Source organism: Haemorhous mexicanus, chromosome 1, assembly GCF_027477595.1.
Source record: "Haemorhous mexicanus isolate bHaeMex1 chromosome 1, bHaeMex1.pri, whole genome shotgun sequence".
In the NCBI taxonomy this organism is placed as follows: Eukaryota; Metazoa; Chordata; class Aves; order Passeriformes; family Fringillidae; genus Haemorhous; species Haemorhous mexicanus.
The window spans coordinates 105,810,652-105,834,239 of record NC_082341.1 but is presented as its reverse complement, the minus strand read 5'-3'; the positions used below and the strand labels follow the sequence as shown (position 1 = coordinate 105,834,239).

The following is a 23,588-nucleotide window of genomic DNA, read 5'->3' as shown; positions in this document are numbered from 1 at the left end:
AGACTCACTCGTAATGAAAGCCGATGTCGTGATTGCCAGCGATGACTACCAGCTCCGTAAAAACTGAATGCTTGAACATCTTCTGGAACCTCCTGACATCATCTGCCCAGGCCTGCAGGAAAACAACAGAAGAAGAAATTGGTGCTGTTGCACAGCATCAAAGGTTTTGTAGTGGGTTTGCAAGGTGAGGTTTTGGTACTGGAAGGGCTGCAGGGGTGGCTTCGGTGGGAGCATCCCGTGTCCTACAGAGCCGATGCCAGCCAGCCCCAAGATGGACCCACTGCTGGCCAAGGCTGACAGTGCCTCTGGGATAACAGAATTAGGAAGGTGGCAAAAAAGGAAACTCTGCAACTGCAGCCAGAGAGAGGAGTGAGAATTTGTAAGAGGAAGAGCCCTGCAGACACCAAGGTCAGTAAAGGAGGCAGGTCTGTTTGTGTTTTCTTTCCCCTCTCCAGCCGAGGAGGGAAATGATAGGGCAGCTTTGCTGAGCACCAGGCATCCAGCCAGGGTCAGCCCATCGCAAGCCTATAACACAGAAGCACAAACTCAGATGTTTACATTTTGTAAGTTTTATAGGAGGCACAAAACTGTCAAGATAATTCCAAAAATGAAGGAGAATCACATTTCAACTCCTATCTGAAAATCTAGAAACTTCTACCAACAGGACAACTGTAGCAATATTAAAAAAAGCTTTGCATATCTAATCTGCTTCCATTTCCTTCAAGAAATCCTCATTTTTTGAAACAAGACAACTGATGATGTCATACCTGAGGTGAGCTCCATTTTCCTTCATCAAAAACATCTCCCAGAATAAAAACAATATCTGGCTGCAGTAACCATAAGGCAGTTTGAAAAGATCTCTCCATTTGCCATTCCCTGAAAGGAAAATACAGAACCAGTGATCACTGCCTTACCTCTGGATCCTCAGCTCTGAATACAGAGACACAACCTGGTGAGAGGAATGGGAAACTGGCTCTTACACAATGAAATATGAAAATATATTACGAAACCCAAATTAAATACTTAGAAATCAGGTGTAAGGATAGTAGGTGCATCTTACTTGGTGGGTAATTCCACCGTGATACCATCAGGACCAAGACATGCAAGAAGTAATATCAGCTTGTTTATTTTTTCATTACAGTTCTAATGAATTGCTGTTTAATAGAACGGTGAATTATTGTCCCATTAGCTACTACTAAAAACCCTAAAACTGGCTAGAGATTATTTTTAAAAAAAATAATAATTACCTTCTTAGCTTATCCAGCCAATGTCCTTTGATTTCACCAAGTAGGTGTGTATCAGCTAAAATTATGGCCTTTAGGACTGAAGCTGAAGTCTCTTTTTCAGCCGTGTGAGCTCCACCTTTCACGTCTGGCCATCGGCATTGAAATATTACCACATAGTAAATTAAAAATTCACAAAATATTAACACTGAGCTGACAAAGCACACAAGTTTCAGCAGAAAACAGAGCCTCCTCTTCAGAGGGAGATTCTTCACAGCAGTTGAGCTAGAACTCAGCATTGCAGTACCAGCATAAAACAATGGCTCAAGTTCTCCTCTCAGATGAAAACAGCTTGGACTGCTTAAAGGATCACACTGGGCTTTTTGGCAGCACAAAATCCCTGTGGAGAAAATACAAAATAAAATATTCATTGAGTCTGCATTCCCTATGGAAAGCTACCATGCAAGGCCTACAGTGTTAGCTTCTCATCACCCTGAAAGGCTTGGGAATATGTAATTGACCTAAAGCACAAAGTTCTCCTCCAGGCACACAGACGGCCAGCTGAGCACACAACTGCACTCGCTCCCACCAGCACCAAGGAAAGCAGATTACAGCCAGCCAGGATCTTGGTGCATTATGCTTTTTTAAGGACTTCACAGTGAAAACACTATGAGTAGGGGTCAAATGTAGGTAAAGACAGACCTTAGGTTGAACAGCAGCTGCAACAAAATAAAAAAATCCGTTAGGATCCATATAGAATCACTGAGGTTGGAAAAGAACCCCAAGACTGAATCCAAGCCTTAACCCAGCATTGCCAAGTCCACCACTAAACCATGTCCCTAGCTGCCACATCCATGCATCTTTTAAATACCTGCAGGGATTGTGACTCCTCCACTGTCCTGAGCAGCCTGTTCCAACACAGGACAACCCTTCAGTGAATAAATTTTTCCTAGCATCCAATCTAAATCTCCACTAGCAAACTTGTGGCCACTTCCTCTTGTCCCATCACTTATTTGGGAGAAGAGACCAACACGCCCCTGGCTACAGCCTAATTTCAAGTAGTTGTAGACAAATAAATAAAGTCTCCCCTAAGGCTTCTTTTCTCTGGGCTAAACAATCCCCAGAGGACATCTGGCACAAGTGCAGAACATGGCTACACCAAATCAACAGCATTACCACCTTTAATATGGTTCCTTGTCATCCCCAAGGGCAATTCACTATCCCAGAACAAGTTCGTGGGATGTTTCCAGGAACACAGGCACATACAGACAGGTAATTAACTAATGCTGCTTCATTTCTGACAAGAGGAAAACAAGAAACATCTAACCCTCAGAAAAACAAAACTGCACTGCAGCTATAGAGAAACAGTTAATGAGCCAGACTGGTGAGATTTACTGTTTTCTGCTGCCTTGGATACCTTGTAACCTAAACAGGGAATTTTCTCCTTTTGAAACTCGAGTATTTTTTTCTCTTTCTTCCAAAGCCCTTGGCAGGAACGCTTTTTCAGGGTAAGTGCCCACAAGAAAGTAGCCAAGCTGAGAGTACAGAGGCACCAGCTCTTACTCTCCAATGAAATCCCTCAGTTTCCAGGTCCAGCCTCTCAGGGTCTCAGTCTGAAGAGCACTGCAGGTCTGAAAGCCTCGCTCTTTAAAGGTAAACTCTGTAGCATGGTCAAAGTAAAGGGACTCCAGGGGGCCTATAGAGATGCTGCTTCACAGGCTCAGGAAGAACTTCCAGAGAAATCCACAAAATGTGGTCCCCCACCCAACAATGGGATTGCAATTTTGCTTTCTACAATAGAAAAAAATCCTAATTTAGGACTAATATCCAGGATGTGAGCAATTACTCAACACAGTATTTAGTGATTAGGAGACCAAGTCTGAATTATCTAAATCAGACTACAGCTGTGAATATCTGGTACCTTTGAAAATTTATACTCCAAATATCAGGAAAATTACAAATCCACACAAAATTAGTGCATTGTTTCTAAAATCTTGGCCTCAGTTATATGCAGAACACAGAACAAAGTTGAATTTCTTCACTGTCCTATGAACTAGCTCATTTGATTTATGTTTCATGGAAAGTGAATACTGACACATGATTATTATATTATTTTTCCAACCAAAACTCCTATTTGATAATAGCCACTTATTTTCAAGCTTCCCATATCAGCACTACAAAGTACTTATATGAGACAAAGAACCACCAGCCTGCACCATGAAATATTTCTAGTATGCATTATCAAACAGTAGCATGACTAATACTTAATTGCATGGAATTCAGTTCTACTTAAACTTGGTTTAGCAGGAAAAAGCCACTGGCCAAATGTCACAATTCCACAATATGTGGTACTACACATATAGACTGATTAACCTGTTTAATACTCATCTTGCCTGCACTTTAACTAGCAAACAAAATAACAACACCTTGCTTGTACGTCTCACAAGGAGGAAAGATCAAAGCAGAGCTATCTGCTAACTGGCACAGCAACAAGGACAAAAAGACAGGCAAAATCTTATCCAAAGAATGTTATTATCCACAAATTTATATGGTTCTATCCTGCAAAGTAGGAAGTAGAGCTTATTTGGAAGTAGACTTTGGTAGCCTGAGACAGTCTCCTCTTCCAACAAAAACAGCATTAATTGGAACAGAAAATGCCATTAGGTTATTTAACTTACATGAGCCACAAAATAAATCCAGAAAATAAATAAATAAATAAATAAATAAATAAATATCACAGCTTCAAGAGCAAACTGATACCTTCAAGTTAAAAAAAAAAAAAAAAAAAAAAAAAAAAAAAGATGCTCACACCAACAAACCAAACCTGCAATCAGTAGAATATAAAAATATCTTCAAGGCAAGCTGCCATTTTCAAAAGTCACAGGCAGCAACAGACACAATCAGCGCCCTAGAGCCGGTCACTTCCACACACATTCCTCCTGCGGCGTTTCTGCCGCTAATTGTCACCGGGGGGGAGTTGTGCCGCAGATGTGGAGCCTGCCAGAGGTGCCCCATCTGCACCCTGCACCGCCAGCCTTCCTGATAGTGAAAGGAAAACCGGAAAGGGAAATAAAAAAAAGAAGAAAAAAAAAAAGAAAAAAACAACGCAACCTCATAGAAAGTCGGCGATGCAGATCGAGCCGAAAGACAGCTCCCACTACTGGCTGAGAGAAATCCCTGCCCCCTCGCTCAGCCACCTGCCAGCCCACGGCTGCTCCCATCCCCATATCCCATGCCCTGTCCCATCCCAGCTGAGCTCCGCCGGGGCTGCACAGCCGCTGCGGGGCGGAGCTGCTGCTCCCCCGCGCACGGCTCATCGCTCTCTTCAGAGCAGATTTCCCCAGCAGAGCCGGGACACCTCAGTTATGAGAAAAGAGTGGAGGATTCCTCACTGTTTCTTGTTCTGCACGACCTTTAAAAACACAGCCTGTGGACGACGACAACTGCTGAATCATTTAACAACGGGACCAAAGTTTAAATACGCTGTAAGTGCAACTTTACACCACAACACTGTGGGGGGAAAAGACTCCAGTAACTGGCACTGCTTCCTTCTCCAGCATTCACGCTTATTTTATTCATTAGCGAATGTTACAAACATTTTGCACTGATAATTTTCTGTTATACATGCTATCCTCCTTATTTTCTTCCATAAGGTTTACTGGCAACGCAGATTTGCATTGCTCCTCTTTTGTTTCCCTTTCCCATCTCTTGCTCAGAACATTATCCGGCTTAAATTTACAATGAGCCAAGAAGGAAACAAGGGAACACAGTGGTCTATGGCCAGAGCAGGCACAAGGAGTCCTGGAGCTTTACCCTATCACTTGGTGAATATACAACTCTGAACACTGCAAATGCTTTGAGGCAAATTTCTTTATTAAATTACAACTTCATAAAACTGTCCTAACAAACCAAGTGGGACATGAGAATCTTAATCCTACTCCTAGTCCCACCCCTCAGATGTGTCCACGTATTTTTATGAAGCTAAAGAAGCTGTATTAGTTTGTTAGCAAGCTAAGTCTTTCTATCCTAAGCAGTTTTCACTCAACTCTACCACCACGTCACAAAGGAAGAGATCTACACCTTTTAGAAAAACATAGTTCTGTAATGTAACTATGTTAAACTTTCGTGGCATGTCATTGCAAACAAGCTGAGATTCAAATCTCCCACGGTTCTGCAAGCTACACTTGTAACTGGGAGTTGTCTCTTCATTCCCTGCTCGCCCTCCCTGAAGCAACACGACATTTCTGCCTCCTGGACTGTGACTTTGTGCATTCCCACTTTCCTTTTCAGCTCTTCAAATACCACAGTTCTTCAAGTACCTAACTCTTGAATCAAAAAAGAGCTTCTGAGGAATTCTTCTTTTGATGATGCAAAATGCTCTGAATACACTTTCCAATTCTGAACACTAAATCCTTCCTTCATCCACAAATTTTCACTTATTATTGAGATTGAAGAAAAATTCCAAGAAGAGATGTAGCATTTTTATTTTAAGAAACCCCTCTGCAATAATTTAATGATAGAATTAATTTCTGTTTGCATTAGCACATCCTTAGGACAGAAATTCATGCAGACTGACAAATCTACAGACACTTTGATTTTATGTAGCTTACAGAAAAAGATAAATTGAAAAATTCTGAAAAATAAAACAATTTCATTTTATTCCCATACACACCCAGAACCAGAATATATTCTGCAAGTGTGAAAGAGATGGGTTTGAAACTTAGTTGAAGTTATGCAGATCACAGTTTATTTAAAAATATATAAACAAACAAACAAAAAAATCAAGGTCACAAAATACAACATTTCCAAGAACTTGTCATAATGAGATGACATTACTGAATCTGTATTATCAAACTATGGTACCACTTAAGCAATGGTAGGTTTAAATGTTGCAGTAATTATAAAAAATATGTAGAAACTACCTGGCATTAAATTACTCAGTAGTTACAAATGTGTTGTAAAAGGAAGTCCATATATTACACTGATTTGTTTCAAGCACTTTTCATATTCATTGTTCAGTTTCACAGATTCCTGTACTGCTTGTTTTAGATCTTCTACCTCTTCAAAAAAATCCTAAAAAAAAACCCAGAAATATTCACCTTCAACTTTTTTTTCAAAGACATTCTCAGTAAGAGCTAGTCAGCAGTTCAGTTATTCCAAGACACTTTCTGTATTTTTCCCAGTGTATGGCTGAGTTATGCAAACACAGCTATGGTGAGATACAGCACTCAACTACAACATTAGATAGTAATTTAATAATTTCTGCCCTGAACACACAAGCAGAGTTCAAGTTATGTTAGAGGCTGGAATACAGACTAGTAATAGGAAAAATCAGTTTTAAAAAGGATAAAATATGGATTTACCAGACAGCTACAAAATGACAGTCCAATATGACAAGGGAATAATGTCACAATCTGATTCTTTGTAAGTCAGAAATTGTTTGGAACCATATGGACAGAAGAGTATAATCATCCAACACTTTGTTTCACCAATCCTTGAATGTTCTAGCTACCAAAATAACAATGTGCCTTCCTATAACCATCTATATTTGACATTCTCCTCCCTATTCTTCCAGCATTTTTAAGTGAACAGCTACATACATATAACATACAGCAACTTAAAAGTACCTTAAAAAGGGAGCACTGCTAAAAAGCCACAACCTCAAGTTTATGTATCTCTCTTGCAAGATGAAGCTCTCAGCCACACATTTGTCCCTGATTCCCAAACACAGGGATCTAGAACTCACCCTGGCTTAATGTTCTGCAAGTTATACCTCCAATGAACTATCACCCTCTTTTACTGTTACCCCTGCAATTAATACCATAATGTTATTTAGTTTGGGAGAAAGGACTGCAAGGTAAGAAAAGAGATTCTTAAAAAAAAATCCACAACAACAAAACAAAAAGACTTGAGGAACAAGCAAAAATCAGCTTAAACAATTTGCTGCTGAAAATAAAAGCTTATGTCACTACATTACACTGAGTCTTCTATAGTTAGGTAAGAGCTCAGCATCTTGTTACGTAACTTAAAGAATTACCAAATGTTCACATTTTCAATTTTTACACCTAGATCTAACAAAAAATTCAAAGCCTCTGCCCTCCCTAAACTTGGAGTTCTGTCAGAGGCATAACTTTGACATGCTTAAGTTCAAGAGAAAATAGTCTTCCTTAGCTGAGTAGCCCTTCAGGACACAAATGTTTCAAGGAGTCACTCATTTCCATCTCTCTCAGAATGCTACACACTGGTTTCTTTATCTAGTCTACTTGATAACAACATATGTTCAGCCTAAAGAAGTTTCAGCTCAGGCAGAAAAGTTAAGTTTTTAAAAAATCACCTACTGTTAAGCTTGTCTTAAAACAAATTACCTTGTCTAATCCAGCTAATTCATTTTTTAGTGCTCTCTTTTCTGCAGACAACTTTCCATTTTCTTTCTTCAGCTTTTTAATCTCCTTCAACAATAGCTCTATATTCAAATGAAAAAATGTAGAGTTCAACCATTACAGTCAACCTCCCCCTCATATGAATCATATTACAGCTAAAGAGCTGCCTACCTTTTGTGATATTAGAAAATTATAGTTCAGCTTCTTAAGTACCTTTTTCATACAGTGATTTATTCTTAAGAACTGGCCCAGCACATCCCCAGGTACAATGAAAGATATCAGGATCTCCCAGTTGGATAATCTGGATCTGCCAGATTCTTAGATGGGGGATTATTTTACAAATAATTTTACAAATCCACAAAACACACATCACATGCTTTGATTATCTTTTTCTGGCTCATGAAAGGGTCACATCAGCCCTTGCTGCTATACACATTCCCTGAAAATTATGACTACATTATATGATCTTATCTATCTCTTTTCTATGCTTTGAAGTGGAAGAGGATCACACCTTAAATTCTGGATTTACTTATGAGAGGAAGAATGTACTGAAACCAGCACTGTCCAGGCTTGTCCAATGTCTAAAGGCTAAAAACAGGTTATTCTGTGACTCAGTGTCTGAAAACCAAAGGCTGGTGCAGCAAACATTATTACTAAGAGATCTGCATAGATACATCTTACTAGAATAAATACCAGCACTAAATACAGCCACGCACTCCCACCTCTGATTACAACAACGGATCAGTTTCAGAAAAAGACAAAACAGCAAACATTTTATCACAAACAAATGCAAGGAGGAATCCTAGATTACAAAATGCCATTTTTACACAACCTGTTTTCAAAAATGAAAAAAACATTTGAGATACTGCTGGTTGAAGGAAAAGAAATAGCCTGAAGCAGCCTCTGGATCAGAAATAAAATGCATTCTCTCTGCAGGGCATACTGGAAGGAAAATCATCAGAATTAACTGTACCATTACCTAAATATCTACTGCAACAGGCTTCTTTCTCTGCAGAAACGTCCTTGTGAGAAGCTACTCCTCCCTCTGGGGTTTGACTTCGTTTTCCAGAAACAGCACTAATTTTCCAAGAAACCTTTTTACATTCCAGTTGCTCAATTCTTTGCCTCTGCTCTTGAAGATTATGCTCTAGCTCATTAATTTTAATCTGTTGAGAAAATCTTTTTTAAATGCATAGAAAAAATGCAGTTCAACTGAATAAAACTGGAAACATAACCAAATGCAAACCAAGAGCTTTCAAGCTGTTTTAAAAACTACATTCACCCAAAGGTTCTGAAAGGAAAAAAAACCAAGCAGAGATGAAGAAATTAGACTGGTGAGCTGCAATGCTCAATCCATGCCTGAAGAGGCAATATCCTCTTGAAGCTTCTGGAACTGCTCCTGACAATACAACCCTACCTTCACTCCAGTTACGATGCCAGACTCTTTGCACAGCAGGGCCACAGACCTTGCTATCCAAAAGAACACTCTTTGTCTTCATTTGGTTTGCCTTCTGCTGAACTTCTGAGAAAAATCAGCTCATGACACATGCAGAAAAAACACCAGGGCTGGTGCAAAAGAGGTCACAAGGTGCATATACAATTGGAAGGAGGGGTAGGTGGATGAATAAAGAAAAATCCAAGGGAAGGGAAGACATCTTTCTGTTACAGACACACCAGTGACAGAGTTCACTTTTAAAGGGAACTACAGGCTACCCTCTAGTATCCCTGTCATGGGAAACTAAGTATAAAAAGAAAAGCGTGGTTCCATTTCACAAATGTAAGAATTACTTTTCAGTCTCCTTAAAAGCTTATGTTTGGCTGTTTGATACCAGCTCCAACAAATTCTACTTACAGTGAGACTTTTAATTGCTTCGCTTTGCTCCTTGTTTGTTTTGGTTTCTTTAACATAACGCTTCTGTAGCTCATTATACATCTGAAGTAGTCTAAAACAGAAATGCATAAATTGCTGTAAAACATGAAAGACAACAAAATGTGGCATCATTTATGGTAAAAGTATTAGAGATGCCCCACAGAGATCACTTGGCCTGTAGCTGTGCTGCAGAGACTCATAATAGAAATATTCAAGATGGCAGTGAATGAAATGTGACTGTGAACACAGAAAGAGAAAGCACCAGAAAATAACAGCAAAGCAAGTTAAAAGAATGGTCTGTATGGATGGCAAAGAATCCTTTTAACTCAGCCAGACTGAGGATCCCGCTGTTTTTGTCCAGCACACATGGCCACACTCCGATTAAACCTCAGTGCAAATCACTCTTTGAGGGAAGACAGCAGCAACAGGAGGCTGGCAGTGACTGTGCAGCATGTCATACACAGCATTCCTCTCCCCATTAGCACAACAGGAATAGCAAAAGGACACTCCTAAAGGATTTTAAAAAGCTTTTCCAGCACCAATCAAGAACCCATGATGAGGACACATGAGGCAGTTCCCAGCTCTCTGTGTTGCACAAAACATCTCATTGCTTCCAAGCGTGTGGGTGCGAGGATACGAGTGAATGAAATCTCTGTGAAAGTGAGTGGGTAAAATAAATGTCAAATAAACAGATTAGGGTTGTTAGCTTTCCCTCTGATATTATTTTGCATCGTGTTCTGCTGTACTAATTTCCTACCATATTTCATAGCATTCAGCCAACATACACGAGGCCCACAATTTAGCTGATGGACATGAGCAGACATTTTTCCTATTTTTTTAGGAAGTACAGTAAGAGCTGCCATTCATAGTAAGTCATGACTGCACACCACAAGCAGGATGAGCAATACTGTAGCACAGCACAGCTTTGTGAAAGAACACACAAAAAAATGCTAGAAAAAAAAGCTAGGTCGGGTTATCTACGTGCAACGTAACACAAGGCAGGTACAGCACTCAATTCAAAGACTAACTTGGACCTCTTCTACATGAGCACATAACTAGGAACTCAATTTGAGCCCAGAGCCAGTCACCCAGCCTCCCTATGTAACTACACAGCCTGCAAAGAGAGCCTGGCACACTGCAAAGATATTTAAAAAAAAAAAAAAAAAGGGTCTTCTACAGCCACCTAAAAACACTAAAATCAGGGCACTTGGCCTAAGAGCAACAGAGATCTGTGTAAGATCCACATGTATGTGAGTGGACAAAAAGCAGCCTTTGAAGGGGTGAGCAGCCTAGAATTTTACAATTTAACAATCAAGTCATAGAGGGATGGAGCAATATTTTACATAGCTTGCCTAGTTGTTAAAATGCTCCAGTATATTTTTTCTTAAAGACAAAATTGTAGCTTTTGCATCAGAAAAGCAGTTGCAAGAGTTTAATTCTATCACTTATTGGCAAACTACAGTAAGTAGTGGCTCAACTCTAAAATTATTAGACTGAAAAGTAGAATTGCTTCTCTAGCTTATTTCAAAACCAGCACGAAACAGTGAGCAATATAAAATGAGCTGAGAAAGGTTCCACAAAATAAAAATGAAACCACAAAATTCTAAATTAAAAAATCAACAAAAAAGATCATATGAGTGCACAGAGACACATGAAGGAGGTTCCTAGCTCATTGAATTCTTCTCAATGAGCTACCTGAGAAAGAAATCCATTTTGTTCTTTGCTTGGTGCTCTTTTCAAGTTTAACCCAAGATTTTGTAATTATTTTTAAAATGTGAATGATTTCCTCTTGTTTCAAAGGCTGAAAGCCACTTGCATAACAACTTTAAAAAAAAATCAACTGATTTAACCATGAACATTTTCTACACTACAGAGAGGAATAATTCTGTGAAGAAGCAGCTTCCAGGAACTCACCTGACACTGTCACTCTCTAGAAACAGATCCTTGCTGTCTCCACCCTTATGCCATAAATGGGTTTCTGTTTGAACCTGAACACTTAATTGAAACAAATACAACAGCTTCATAAAATCATATTTCACCAATTTAATTTAATTAAACAAATCAACTGAAAAAGGCCAAGTTACTTTCCAGTTTGATTTTATGGTAGAGGTTTCCAGGCAGATCACAAACACACCAAAACTTAAACCTTGGAAGATTTTTGTGAACTGGTGTGTAAATTCTGGCAGGACGCTCTCCAAACCACTAGCACTACAGTTTTCCAGGTCCTTAGGTTCTAAATCTTTTAAACAGCATGGATGCTACTCAATTTATCTTTATCTTACTACTTTTTGATGGGGAAAAGTGTAAAAGCCTTTGTAATTTGACAGAGAGAGTGTACTGGCTAAGCAGGAGTATTACTTTTTTATATTAAAACTGTTTCTTTCACTACAATAAATTTTGTCCAAGATGCCCTAGATGTTCTTTGTTCCTCTACAGACCCCAGCATTTTCCACCCCACCATCCTGTTCACAGATGGCTCCTCAAAATACACAGAGCAGAAAATTCCTAGCTCATCTTAAGGACATGCAAACAAAAGTCCTGAAACGCTGCACTTCTTTTGATGCAAAATAGAAATGTTTGACAATTCTTACTCTCGGCTTGTGCCACAGACATGCATTAACTGCTGCAGATGCAGTTGTTCTTGGATCTGACCCAGATTCCTTTCTAGCTCCTTATTTTTTAAGTGTAGTTTTTTCACCTTCTTGACTAACTGCTCATTTTCATCAGTGAGCTGAAAAGGAAGAGAATTGAAAAACGAAAAATCAAGGAACACTTTCAAATCAAAAGTTAATTAAGCTGATAACAAATTAAAACCCTCTCCCAAAAACTTTATTACATTTTTCCTAAACCATAGAAGCCTCTAAAAGGATAATGGAATGAAAAACAATTGGCTTCAAATTTTATGAACATTTGACTACAACAAAGCTCCTTTAACAGGTATCTATTAAAGGTGTCTAGCATAACTTCATAACTCATTCAGGAGCATAGGGAACTGGTTTTGCATGTAAAATTGATCACAGAGGGACAAAGCACTCAAGTTATACTCCTAAACTAACAACACCAGCTCTGCAACTAAGCTGGTGTTTATTTTTGATTTAACCTCATCAGAGACAAAAAGACAGCCATGCTGGCTGAACTTCTTGCATCCATGTCTGCTGGACCTTGCCCAGCAGTATATAGTCTCATACATATATAATATATACATGATATTATATATATATATGAGGCAATATGTAGCTATATGCATTTTGTACATGTAATTAGATATATATATTAATGCGTATATAAAAAATATGTGTGTGTATATAGTGTATATATAACATATAAAGCTATATATAAGGCAATATAGTATAGATACATAATACATATAACTATGTATTTATAGTTATATATATAACTATAGTGTATGCATATATATAGCATCTATATGTACATATATACATTATTGTCTATAATATATATATTTATTGTATATATCGTATATAAAGCTATATATAAGGCATTATATTATACATATGTAATACATATAACTGTATTTATAGTTATATATATAACATACATAATTACAGGGTATGCATTTATGTGTGCGCATGTGCGTATGAAAGTACATGTATAAAACTATTATTTATATATACAGAAACATATACAAGTGTAATGCCTTATCCTACAGGGTACTGAGTAGACACGACGCCCTGGGCCAGCACCGAGCCCCGCGCTGCGCTCTCAGCTCTCAGCCTGAGCTCGGCGCCAAGGGCAAACCCGGCCCGGCCGAGCCTCCCGCGCCCTCCCGGGCCGGGGCTCCCGGGAGCAGGGGCTGCACTCACTTGGAGGCACCTGTGTACGACGGGCAGGGCCATGGCGAGCGCCGGGGCCGGGACGGGCCCCGGGATAGGCCGGGACAGGCCGGGATAGGCCGCCGGGACAGGCCGGGGTGGGCGGGATGAGCCCCAAGATAGGGCGGGATAGGGCGGGATGGGCGGGGTGAGCCTCAGGATAGGCCGGGATAGGGCGGGATGGGCGGGATGAGTCCCAGGATAGGCCGGGATAGGGCGGGATGGGCGGGATGAGCCCCAGGATAGGCGGGGAAGTAGCCGAGATAGGCCGGGATGGGCGGGATGAGCCCCGGGACAGGCCGGGATAGGTCGCCGGAGCAGGCCGGGATGGGCGGGATGAGTCCCAGGATAGGCCGGGACGGGCCCCGGGATAAGTCGGGATGGGCGGGATGAGCCCCAGGATAGGCCGGGACGGGCCCCGGGATAGGTCGGGATGGGCGGGATGAGCCCCAGGATAGGCCGGGACGGGCCCGGGATAGGCCGCGAGCCGGGACGTCAGAGCCGAGCGGAGCTTCTGCCTAGCCCGGGGCGGCCGGGCTTGCTCCGGCACCGGCTGCGGCCGCGGGGCAAACACCCCAGTGCCTTTCCAGCTGTCATTAGTGTTATTCGCAGGTTCAGTTGGTGCGTGTCATTCTCAGGGTGGCCTGCGCAGGGCCAGGAGCTGGGCTCGATGATCCTGCTGGGTCCCTTCCATCTCAGCAGATTCTCTTTCTGTGACGGACAGGCGCCGACCGGGGGATATTGAGAACTCAGCCGGCCGCAGATGGCACGGATACACCAACACACGCCAAGTGAGGGATCTCTGCAAAAGCAGGTTGTGCATCTCGCCCCATCACAACAGGTAGAGAGGCTGTCCCGGTGACATCCCCCTGGCAGGAGATAGCAGCGTGCCTGGTAATGCTGCTGCCCCCCCTGGGGAGCAGGGGCTGTGTCCATGGTGCTGGGGTGCTTGCTGTTGCGGCTTCTTGCTGGGCTTTGCCTTCTGTGTATAAATATCTAATGGGAGGGTGGCCAAGAGGATGGAGCCAGGCTCTCCTCGGTGGTGCCAAGCAATAGGACAAGAGGCAGTGGGCACAAACAGACCTGCAGGAAGTTCCACTAGGGTATGAGGAAGAACTTCTTTACTGTGGGGTGACCAAAGACTAGAACAGGTCACCCAGAGAGATGTGGAGTCTCCCTCACAGGAGATATTTGAGAACCATCTGGACACAATCCTGTCCATGTGATCTGAATGGCCCTGCTTGAGCAGGGAGGTTGGACCAAATGACCCACGGTGGTCCCTTCCAACCTAACCCAGTCTGTGATTTTGTGATTCAGGTTTTTTATTTTTCTGGGGGTTTTTTGGGGTTTTTTTGGCAGACCAGGCTGCAGGGCACACAGGCAGGACAAAAGCATTCCACCCTCAGGACTGGACCTTACAGACACCATACCAACAGCATGCACTCACCAGCCACAGGAAGAGCAGCTGTCACAGCAAGACTGACCCAAAGCAGTGACTATTGCCTGCTGGTCTTCCAAGCCTTTGTCAGTGGCAGTTTAAAACTTTTCCTGTTCCTCTCTCATTTGCTAGGTCTCAAATCCGGTTCTTCTCTTGTTCCCTGCATCTCCTGTCTTTGTACAAAATCTTGCCTCTCTCATTTTTTAAAGCACATCACACTCCCTTTTTTTCCTTCTTCTTTCTTTTTTCTTTTTTTTTTTTCTGTTTGATGTTGCCAGATGCCACCTGCCCCTCCATCATGACCACGTAGCCCACCTGATTGCAGTGCTTGGCAAATTTTGCATAGAACCAATCACAAAATTATAGAATGCTAAGGGTTGAAAGGGACCTTTGAAGATCCTCTAGTCCCAAACCTGCTGCCCTGTGCCGGGATACCTCCCACCAGACCAGGTTGCTATCCAACCTGGCCTTGAACACTGGCCAGGGCTGGGGTACCCACAAACCTCCCTGGATAACCTGTTCCAGTGCCTCACCCTCAGTAAAGAACTTCTTCCTAATATCCAGCCTAAACTTCCCTTTTCCATCTGTACTCATTACTCCTTGTCCTATCAATACTGTTCCTGACAGAGTCCCGCTCTAGCTTCTCTGTAGGCCCCCTGGATACTGGCAGCTTGCTGTGAGGCCTGAAGATCCCCAGCTTTCTCAGCCTGCTGTGCCTGGGAAGAGGGTGTGGACGTGACAGGAGCTCATCACTGCCTGCTTGTGAGTCAACAGTTCACTGAAAACATGGCAGGAGACAGGTCAGGCTGGGCTGCAAGCAGGAACTGGAACTGTAATCAGATTAAGGGAAGTGTCACACACCTCTGGCTCCAGGGCACAACCTGGCATCTCTCCTCCTCCACTCTCAACCCAGTCACCCATCCAGTCAACTTCTTGAACTTCACACAGGGGTCACAGTGAAGGATGGAAGCCTTGTCTATATTCAGCTCAGGTTTTGCAATGCTGAGCTGAATGTTCGCAAGATCCTAGCTCTGAGGCTGTCAGTAACCTGAGAGTCCATGTGAGGGAAGGACTTCCTGTGGTGTTACCTGCTGCCAGGAATCCTGCCTGTGAAGACTTCTTCATTGGTTCCATAGAAGCAACCACCTAACACTGCTAACTGCTGGAGCCTGTGACAAATCACCTTGACTCCAATTGCCCGGCGTTAAAATTGCTACTTCAATCAGCAACTGACATGGAATGAACTAACAATGGACAGTTCATGCTGTGGAAACCACAAGGTCACTTCTTGGTAAAAGGACAGCTGGATGTAGCTAGCTACAGTTAACTAGCAGCAAGGAAAAAATAAACTTGGGAGGGATAGTAGCAGCCAGCAATGCCATGGTGCTGTAGGGAAAGGGAAATCCCATTTTCAGATGAAGTAGCAATACCCTGAGATGCAGTTACTCAGTTTTACTCTGGTTTATCCAACACAAACAGCGTCTCAGGTGAGGAGACTGTTAAACAGGAATAAAAACTACATACAGAAGAAAATACAGCATATCAGGAGGTGCTGAAATCAGAATAATTTTAACTGACTTCGGTTATTGTAAAGGACAGCAGTAATTGTTTCCTGTGTCTTCCAGAGGAGAATGAGCACAAATTTCTCTTTGTCACTCTATTACTCTAATAGAGTAGACATCTCTCATCCCTTCAACTGGATGAGAGGGAAAATTTCTTGATATCAAAGAGAAAAATTCACATAGTTCTTCCTCAATATCCATTTTAATAAACACATCAGAGAATGATCAGGTATGACTTTGAATACAGGTACACCTAATATGCACATCACAATGACAAGAGCAAGTAGACAAAAAATCCCTTCCAGGCCACCATTTAAATGAATCTCTGTTATTGATTTAGAAGAAAACACACTTTGATATAATAGAGATTCTGATATTTTGTAAAACTTTCTAAAATTACTTCAGAAATTGTTTTTCCAGTGACAAAGAGAAGCTGAAGTGTCAGAGTGCAATGGAGAGAGAACAGCACAGTGGAATCCCAGAGAGATGTGGAGTCTCCCTCACAGGAAATATTTGAGAACCATCTGGTTCCCAATCACAATCCTATGTGATGTGCTCTGGGATGACCCTGGTTGAGCATTGAGATTGGAGCAGATGATCCCCTGTGAACCCTTCCAGCCCGACCCATTCTGTGATTCTCATGTGTGAAACCTGCAAGCCCAGTTTCCCCAGCTCTTCCAGCAACACAATAACCAGTTCTGGGCACACTGCTGCTCTCCTGCTTAACCAGGAGTTGACAGTGCAGCTGTGCACAGTCTTTAAGACCCAAGTGTTCTCAAAACTCAGAAACTGTTATCAGTAGTACACCAAAAAGTTGGGAAATAGACCAACAAAGCTAAAATGGAAACAATTCCTGATTTCTGACCTAGAAAGCGAGCCATGCAGCCCCCTTCTTTCCCAGTTTTCCATGCTTACTTAGCAGGGGTATTGATGACAGACAGAGGAAGCAGACAAGAGCCAGGTTTCTCAACTTATGCAGCTAGACCTGTAAGGAGTTAGATAGATGCAGATTTTGTCAAACAAGCATTGATCCATCCAAATGATGCCAAAAAAACCCTACTTGTGTCTTGCAACTTTTGGGAAAAGCTATAGCTGAAGTTCTTGTTTGTTTAGTAATGCACACTATGATCTAACATCTTCAAAACCACCATTGATTTTGAGAGGCTCCACTTCAAAATGAGCATCCATTCTTCCAAATTAAAGATACTCCATCAATTTGTAAAATTGGCCCAAGACTGGTGTGTAGCACTGGACATTAGATTTTGAAAATCAAAAAGCTAATATTAGCCTATGTGTATACAAAATACCCCATTGTTTATACTAATGATAAAAGACTGATGTGCACTTGGTTAGAAATCTGTTAATTTTCCAAAGATCCTAGCAATACATTATTTTAAAAAACTTCTCAGTGGAAGTGAATATATGAAATGCCACTAAGATACTTTCCACTGTAAACAATGATAGCAGAAACATTTCCTTACACTATTATTCAGCTCATTTATTGAACACAATCTTTTTTCCTTGCATTTTTGTTTTAATGTAGTTTGGTATGAACAAAGACACATTTCATACTGGCTTACATAAATGAAAATGTCATTGATTGCGGTGGTGCTGAGTTCCCTACTTGCTGCCAAACTGCAAGAATGTGACCCATTTCACTCTTTTTCAGCTCCATGTGTTCCAAAATCATTGATTGATTTGTCAGAAAATATATAGGCATGGGATTATACAACCCTACAATATGATGCAACCCTATAGTAACTCCCAAGTGTAGCCTTTTTCTACATGGATTAAAGGTGAATATGTGTCCTTTCAACCCCTAGAGAAAGCTACCATCCTCATCTGATTTTCCAGGAATGAAAATTTTGCTATGAAAATCTACATGCCTTTGTAAATCATGTACAAATTTCACCTGCCCCAAATTAATCTCTTTTATTCCATTCGCCCACTGTGTCAGCAGTGATGTCTTCCTGAGTCCCTTTCAGGCTGGAAGATGGCAAGACTAAATGTGATTTTTCTGCCTGGTGTGTTCTGTGGCACAACTGGGGCTGCCAGTCTCACAGCCAAATGCCAGTTGAAAAATCATGGAACATCCTTGACCAAAATGGCCAACATGGGAAAAACGCCCTTTCCCCACCTTGTTTAGATCTTTGGTCACAGAGTAATGATCCCATTTGTGTTCAGGAATCTCCCCTGAAACAGAGAGAAACAGTCTGGCTTTCCCAAGCCTCAGAATGACCACTTTGGCTAAAAGCAAAAGTTCAGGGTTCAGTTCATGAACATTTCTTGCATATCAAGAGAAAAAGTACCCAGACATGATTGGATTAAAGTGACCATTTGCAGAACTGGAAACAAAAAAATACTTTCTCATAATATATAAGAAAGTCAATTTAATCTTAAAGCCAGCAAAACCAGAGGCAATATTTATTAAACCAAATTAGGCTACAGGCATCCCTGTTACAGCATGCTGACAGAAGTTCTGTATTCCCTTCAGTGACAGGAACATCAAGTTATAATACTAGATTGTTTTCAGTGGATAATGTTCAGTGTTTTCAGTGGATCAAAATACATTACTGACATGCATGTGGCAGTCTGCTGCTTCTCCCTTCAAAGTCAGGGAAAAATACCTTTTTATTTTATACCCACAAATGTGGTCTAGGGAAAAGAGTAACAGCTTGGGACTGTATTACCTTGTCACAGAACCCCCTACAGAGAAGAAAAACATCTCTCATTGTAGAATCAAAGGCACTCACACCTCAGGAAAGTTCTTGCAGCCACACCTCCTGGAAGAGAAAATTTCCCAGGATGACAATCAGTCTGAAAACTCCAGAAAAAAAGCTGAAGGATGTCATTTTACCAGTAGAGCTATCTGTTGGACCTTGAAGAGAAAAAAAATTTCCTTGTTATAACCTATTCCCTTTAGGGTAGATCTAAAGGGAGAGCCTTGCACCGTATGTTTAAGACAGTTTCTTAGTTTATGGCAGGAGGGAAAGCGTGGACTGTGTCTAAGCAGTGATCCCTGAGCCTTCTGGACATAAAGAAGAAAGATGGTCAGAGTATGGCTCTGCATGATAGAAAGGGAGCACAAGAAATATCTCCTACACTACTCAGAACAGTGCATTAATCAAGCGTTGTGCCGTAAATAACTCATTAGCGAGCATTATGAAAAACAGTGCCAGTGTTAGGAGTTCCTGATTGTCTCTAATGGAGCAGAAGTGGGATCAGCACAGCTCTTCTGGGGAGTCCAGCAAGAAGAAAGAGCATCTCCTTACTATCTAACTTCCCTTCTTGAAGGCAAAAGGAAAATCTGGGCCAGACAACCTCTTTCATCAGGTGTAAAATCTCCCATTGCAACATTAAGATTACATTAAACTACAACGTTGTAGCAGTTTGCACAAACAAAAAGCTGCTCGGCTGGGTTACCACGTAAAAGCAGGCTCAAACTACATGCTTTGTGATATTCCTGATAAAAGCTCTGGGGAAAAGGACTAGAGATGGTAAACAACAATTTTATATGACTAATCCAGTATAATCCTATGCTGGGTAAAAAAGCCATCTGCATGGATTCCCACTGAAGTGCACTTTAATAACAGTGCAGCAAACCTCTGGCTGTCACACTGAGGAAACGCTCTTTTGCACTCAGGCTAATAATTGCAAAAGATTTCTTCCTTTTTCTTTTTTTTTTCACCCCTCTGTTTTTATTAAAGCTGTTATACGCTTGTCCTCCCATTTTATTCCCTGTTAGGAGATCATCCATCAAACCCATGAAGTGACAAAGATCCACACTGGAAGTCATCTGAGGATTCCGTGTCGACGGCCGGGTAGCTACAGCGAGGTCACCCTCTCTCTGCAAAACTACATCACTGCAGCCTGCAATGACTGTCGGAGTAGAGAACGGCAAGCTGTCTGCTGAGGCAGAATTAAACCAATTCCAGCTGCGGCAGCTTCCCCCCCGCGAGTGACGCTGGGTTTCGCTCCGAGCAGAGGCGGTGGGGACCCCTGTGTGGCACACAGAGTGGCCGCGCGATGGACGCTGCCAGCGGCTTAGGGCAGGAAGGGAAGGAGACTGCCACCCCCAGCTGAGTCACACCTAAGTCAATTAGGGCTTCACACCCCGGGAGTGAAGGAAATCCGTGACTAGACTCCCTTTTCTCCTCTGAGGTCAGAGAGAAGAGGTTTTGCCCTCCACTGAGCATTCATTGTCTCCGGGAAGGAAGTCTGACATCCACACAAATCTGCCTGGGGCTCAGGAGGATTGAAGCAGACAAAACACCCAAGAAACACTTGTATTTCAGGTTCATCAGGATGGGCCTATTCCAAGTGGATGAGATTAAACACGTGGCGTGTGTGTAGGTTACGAAAGGCATGTGAGAGGAACTGGCTAGTGTTTGGGGTTATGAAAGATCAGAGGTTATGAAAGACCTTGGCAGTTATGAAAGATGAGCCAAGAGTCTGATCCAGCAAGGCAGAGAGCAGCCTCAACCATCTCGGAGGGGAATGGATAGTCAAAATCAGCCAACAGCTCACATGAGGAAGCTCACACTGCCTGGGCAGGTCTAGGCTAAGAAAGGTTTGAAAAAATCATGGACTAGGAGAATGATAAAGGGAAACATTACCATTTAAAGGCCTTACAGACAGCTGTATTTTTTGCAAAGTATTTTGGAAGGTCTTAAAATACTAGCTGCAGTTGCTGATTGATTTTCTAAGTATTCTTTACTGGCCTTCAAGTTCTGTTTTAAATCTACCTGCACAAGTCACATAGCTGCAGTGAATCTGTAAAAACCAAGGTCTCATTCAGGTATTTTAGCCTCTCAAGTTCAGCCTCTGGTGACCCTATTATTAATATTCTACCACCAGAATGAAGAGAAGGCTGATAAAATTCTACTGTTCAAATGCTTATTTTCCAGACATCACTTAGAAAGAGGACATACTCCTGCTAAGAAAAATATTGAGGAGAGCACTTCCCCCTCTTTGTAACAGTACTTCTTTGCGATGTTGTGTGTAACTTTCTGTAGATACCTGCAGTGGGGTTACTTGTGTATCCTGCCTACTGCATTGTAATTCACACTGCCTGCTTTTAAAACATGCCTTAAACAGCCTTCCAAATGCCCCAGTGGCAGCCTAATAACAACAAATCTCCAGGTATTGAGGCAGACCTAAGTCATATGGGAAGAAACCATCTGCACTACATCAGAATAGGATCTGGCCTGTTTCAGAAATAGGTATAGACTTTTACTGTTGGTAAATTCAATAACTAAAACTTTGTAGTTCAAGGAAAAACACAGAAAATACTTCTATCATGGTCTGAGATGCTTCCTAGAATGCAAAACCATGATTAACTGTAAATTTTCTTTTTCACCAAAGTTAAAGCTGTCTATACTACATCTCAGCAGTCCACAAATCTCACCAGGAAATATGTTTACCCATCTGGCCCTGCACAGAAACTCTATAGGGAAGGTCCTGAAGATGCCTCATGCTATGGCAGCAGTAAAAAGCACAGATTTCCAGAACCTAGAGGAAACTCAGATTAAAGAAGGATCCAGATCAATTCTGTTCTATACTAGGCCAAAGTACACTGCATGTTTGTAGGATTATTGCACTTCTGGAAACTCATCTAACATAAGAACAAAATAAATATGCATTTGGAGGAAACAAGTCAAAACAGAAGAAAAAATGACAAATATTTGGTGAGGATTTATTCAAGAAAATTTCATCATTTCATGCTTCAATCATATTTTTACACTATGTGCTGTGTTAATTCACCTCAGAGTTTGTTACCTTTTTTTTTTATGATTCAAAATGGGGACAAAAAAAATAGTTCATTAAGTAGACTGCAGCCTTGTGGTTTTTGTGGCATCCACTGCTAGGGTGCAGCTTAGAAATTTAAAGAATGAAGTTGAATTCTTGTGCTAAAATCCACAAAGTTCAGTCCCTTAATTTCGAAGGAAAAGGTCCAAGTGTTTAATTTTAAAAAGTGTCTGTTATTTTTGTGAACTGCCTAGGCAAGAGTGTCCCTCGCATCCCAAAGTCATCTGTGTCCTACAAAATAAACAACAAAAGAAAATAGATCTAGATTTAGGGTCTGTTACATTAAGTAGAATACCCACGTCAATTTAATTTGGCCTAGTCTCTAAGAAATTAATTAATTTTGTGCTCAGAGATAGCAAATGGTGGTGTTATGCAATTTTCTTCATGCAAATGTGTTCGCTACTAAACCATCTCTATTCTAGCCCTGAAAATGAAACTCTCAACCACAAAGTAGGTGCTGAAAGACAATAACAAATTCCATACACTCTGTGTACCTAATGCCTCTTTCAAAAAGCTACGCTGATGGACTCAGTCCCTGGGCTCTCTTTTTTCCCCATTCAATGCCAAGTGTGCATCAGAACAAGTCATCTGGAAAAGCCTCACTCTGACAGATAAAGTGTGTGTTCCCAACACTCACTCGGTGTTTTAAGCACGACAGTCTGGCTGCTCTATTGCATAAGCACGCACTCATCCTGGGCTGCCCTCCTTCCAAGAGGCGGATCCAGAATCGCTCAGCTCTGCTCCCTGCTCTGCCGGCATGGCAATTTGGCTTATTCGGATTCTGGAACAGCGGGTTCTGAATTCTCTTCTTCTCATCCTTTACAAATCCAAAGTGACGCCCGAAGACAAGGGAAAAACAGAAAGGGCCATGTATTTCTTGCCACACACTTGAACACCCAAGCACTAACAAGCTGTACTCCCGAGGCCGCTTTTCACACTTTTCCTATTCCTTCCGGAGATGGCCAATGCCAGCAGCTAGCTTTTCCCCCAAAGCCCCGGTAACGCCGACAGCCGGGCCCTCGTTCCGCGAGATGCCTCTGGGGACACGGGGGCAGCGGAGCCCCGAGGGGCTGCTCGGCCTGGGAGCGCGGCTGCTCCTCCTTCTCCGGGGGAAACAGGAGCGCCCCAGCCCAGCCTGGCGGTCCCGGCGCCATGTCAGGAGGGGCGGCCGGGGCACGGCGATGGCGGCGCAGCCTGCCCTCCGCATCCCGTATCCCGCATCCGGCATCCCGCATCCTGCCCTCCGCATCCCGCATCCAGCGCACCCTGCCCTCCTCATCCCCCCTGCGCACGCTGCCCTCTCGGCGCGGCCCCGGCGCTGCTCTCCGCGGTACCCCCGCCTCTCCCGGCCCTCCTCCGCCCCCGGGGCTCACCTAAAGTCAGCGCCCAGCAGCCAGCCCGCCTTCCCCATTGACCGCGGCGGCCGCCTCTCTCCGCCCCGCTGCGCTGGGCGGGGCGCGGCCGGGGCGCGCAG

General features: G+C 42.4%; 1 protein-coding gene across 5 annotated transcripts in view; it reads right to left on the bottom strand.

Annotated features, from left to right (window-relative positions):
* Positions 1 to 23,588, bottom strand: part of MPPE1 (metallophosphoesterase 1) — a 30,105-nt gene extending 6,517 nt beyond the window's left edge. For 2 of the 5 annotated variants that reach the window (XM_059857850.1, XM_059857859.1), the window contains exons 1-8: positions 13,298 to 13,406; positions 12,065 to 12,204; positions 11,388 to 11,468; positions 9,456 to 9,546; positions 8,583 to 8,769; positions 1,248 to 1,623; positions 768 to 876; positions 9 to 112 (exon numbers count right to left, since the gene is read on the bottom strand). In XM_059857850.1, coding sequence (XP_059713833.1) covers positions 9 to 112; positions 768 to 876; positions 1,248 to 1,623; positions 8,583 to 8,769; positions 9,456 to 9,546; positions 11,388 to 11,468; positions 12,065 to 12,204; positions 13,298 to 13,330 — 1,121 coding nt within the window. In that variant the 5' untranslated portion in view covers positions 13,331 to 13,406. Of the gene's footprint in view, positions 1 to 8; positions 113 to 767; positions 877 to 1,247; positions 1,624 to 8,582; positions 8,770 to 9,455; positions 9,547 to 11,387; positions 11,469 to 12,064; positions 12,205 to 13,297; positions 13,407 to 18,996; positions 20,053 to 23,487 lie in introns of those variants that run through there. The other 3 variants (XM_059857886.1, XM_059857869.1, XM_059857878.1) reach the window with 3 other exon arrangements.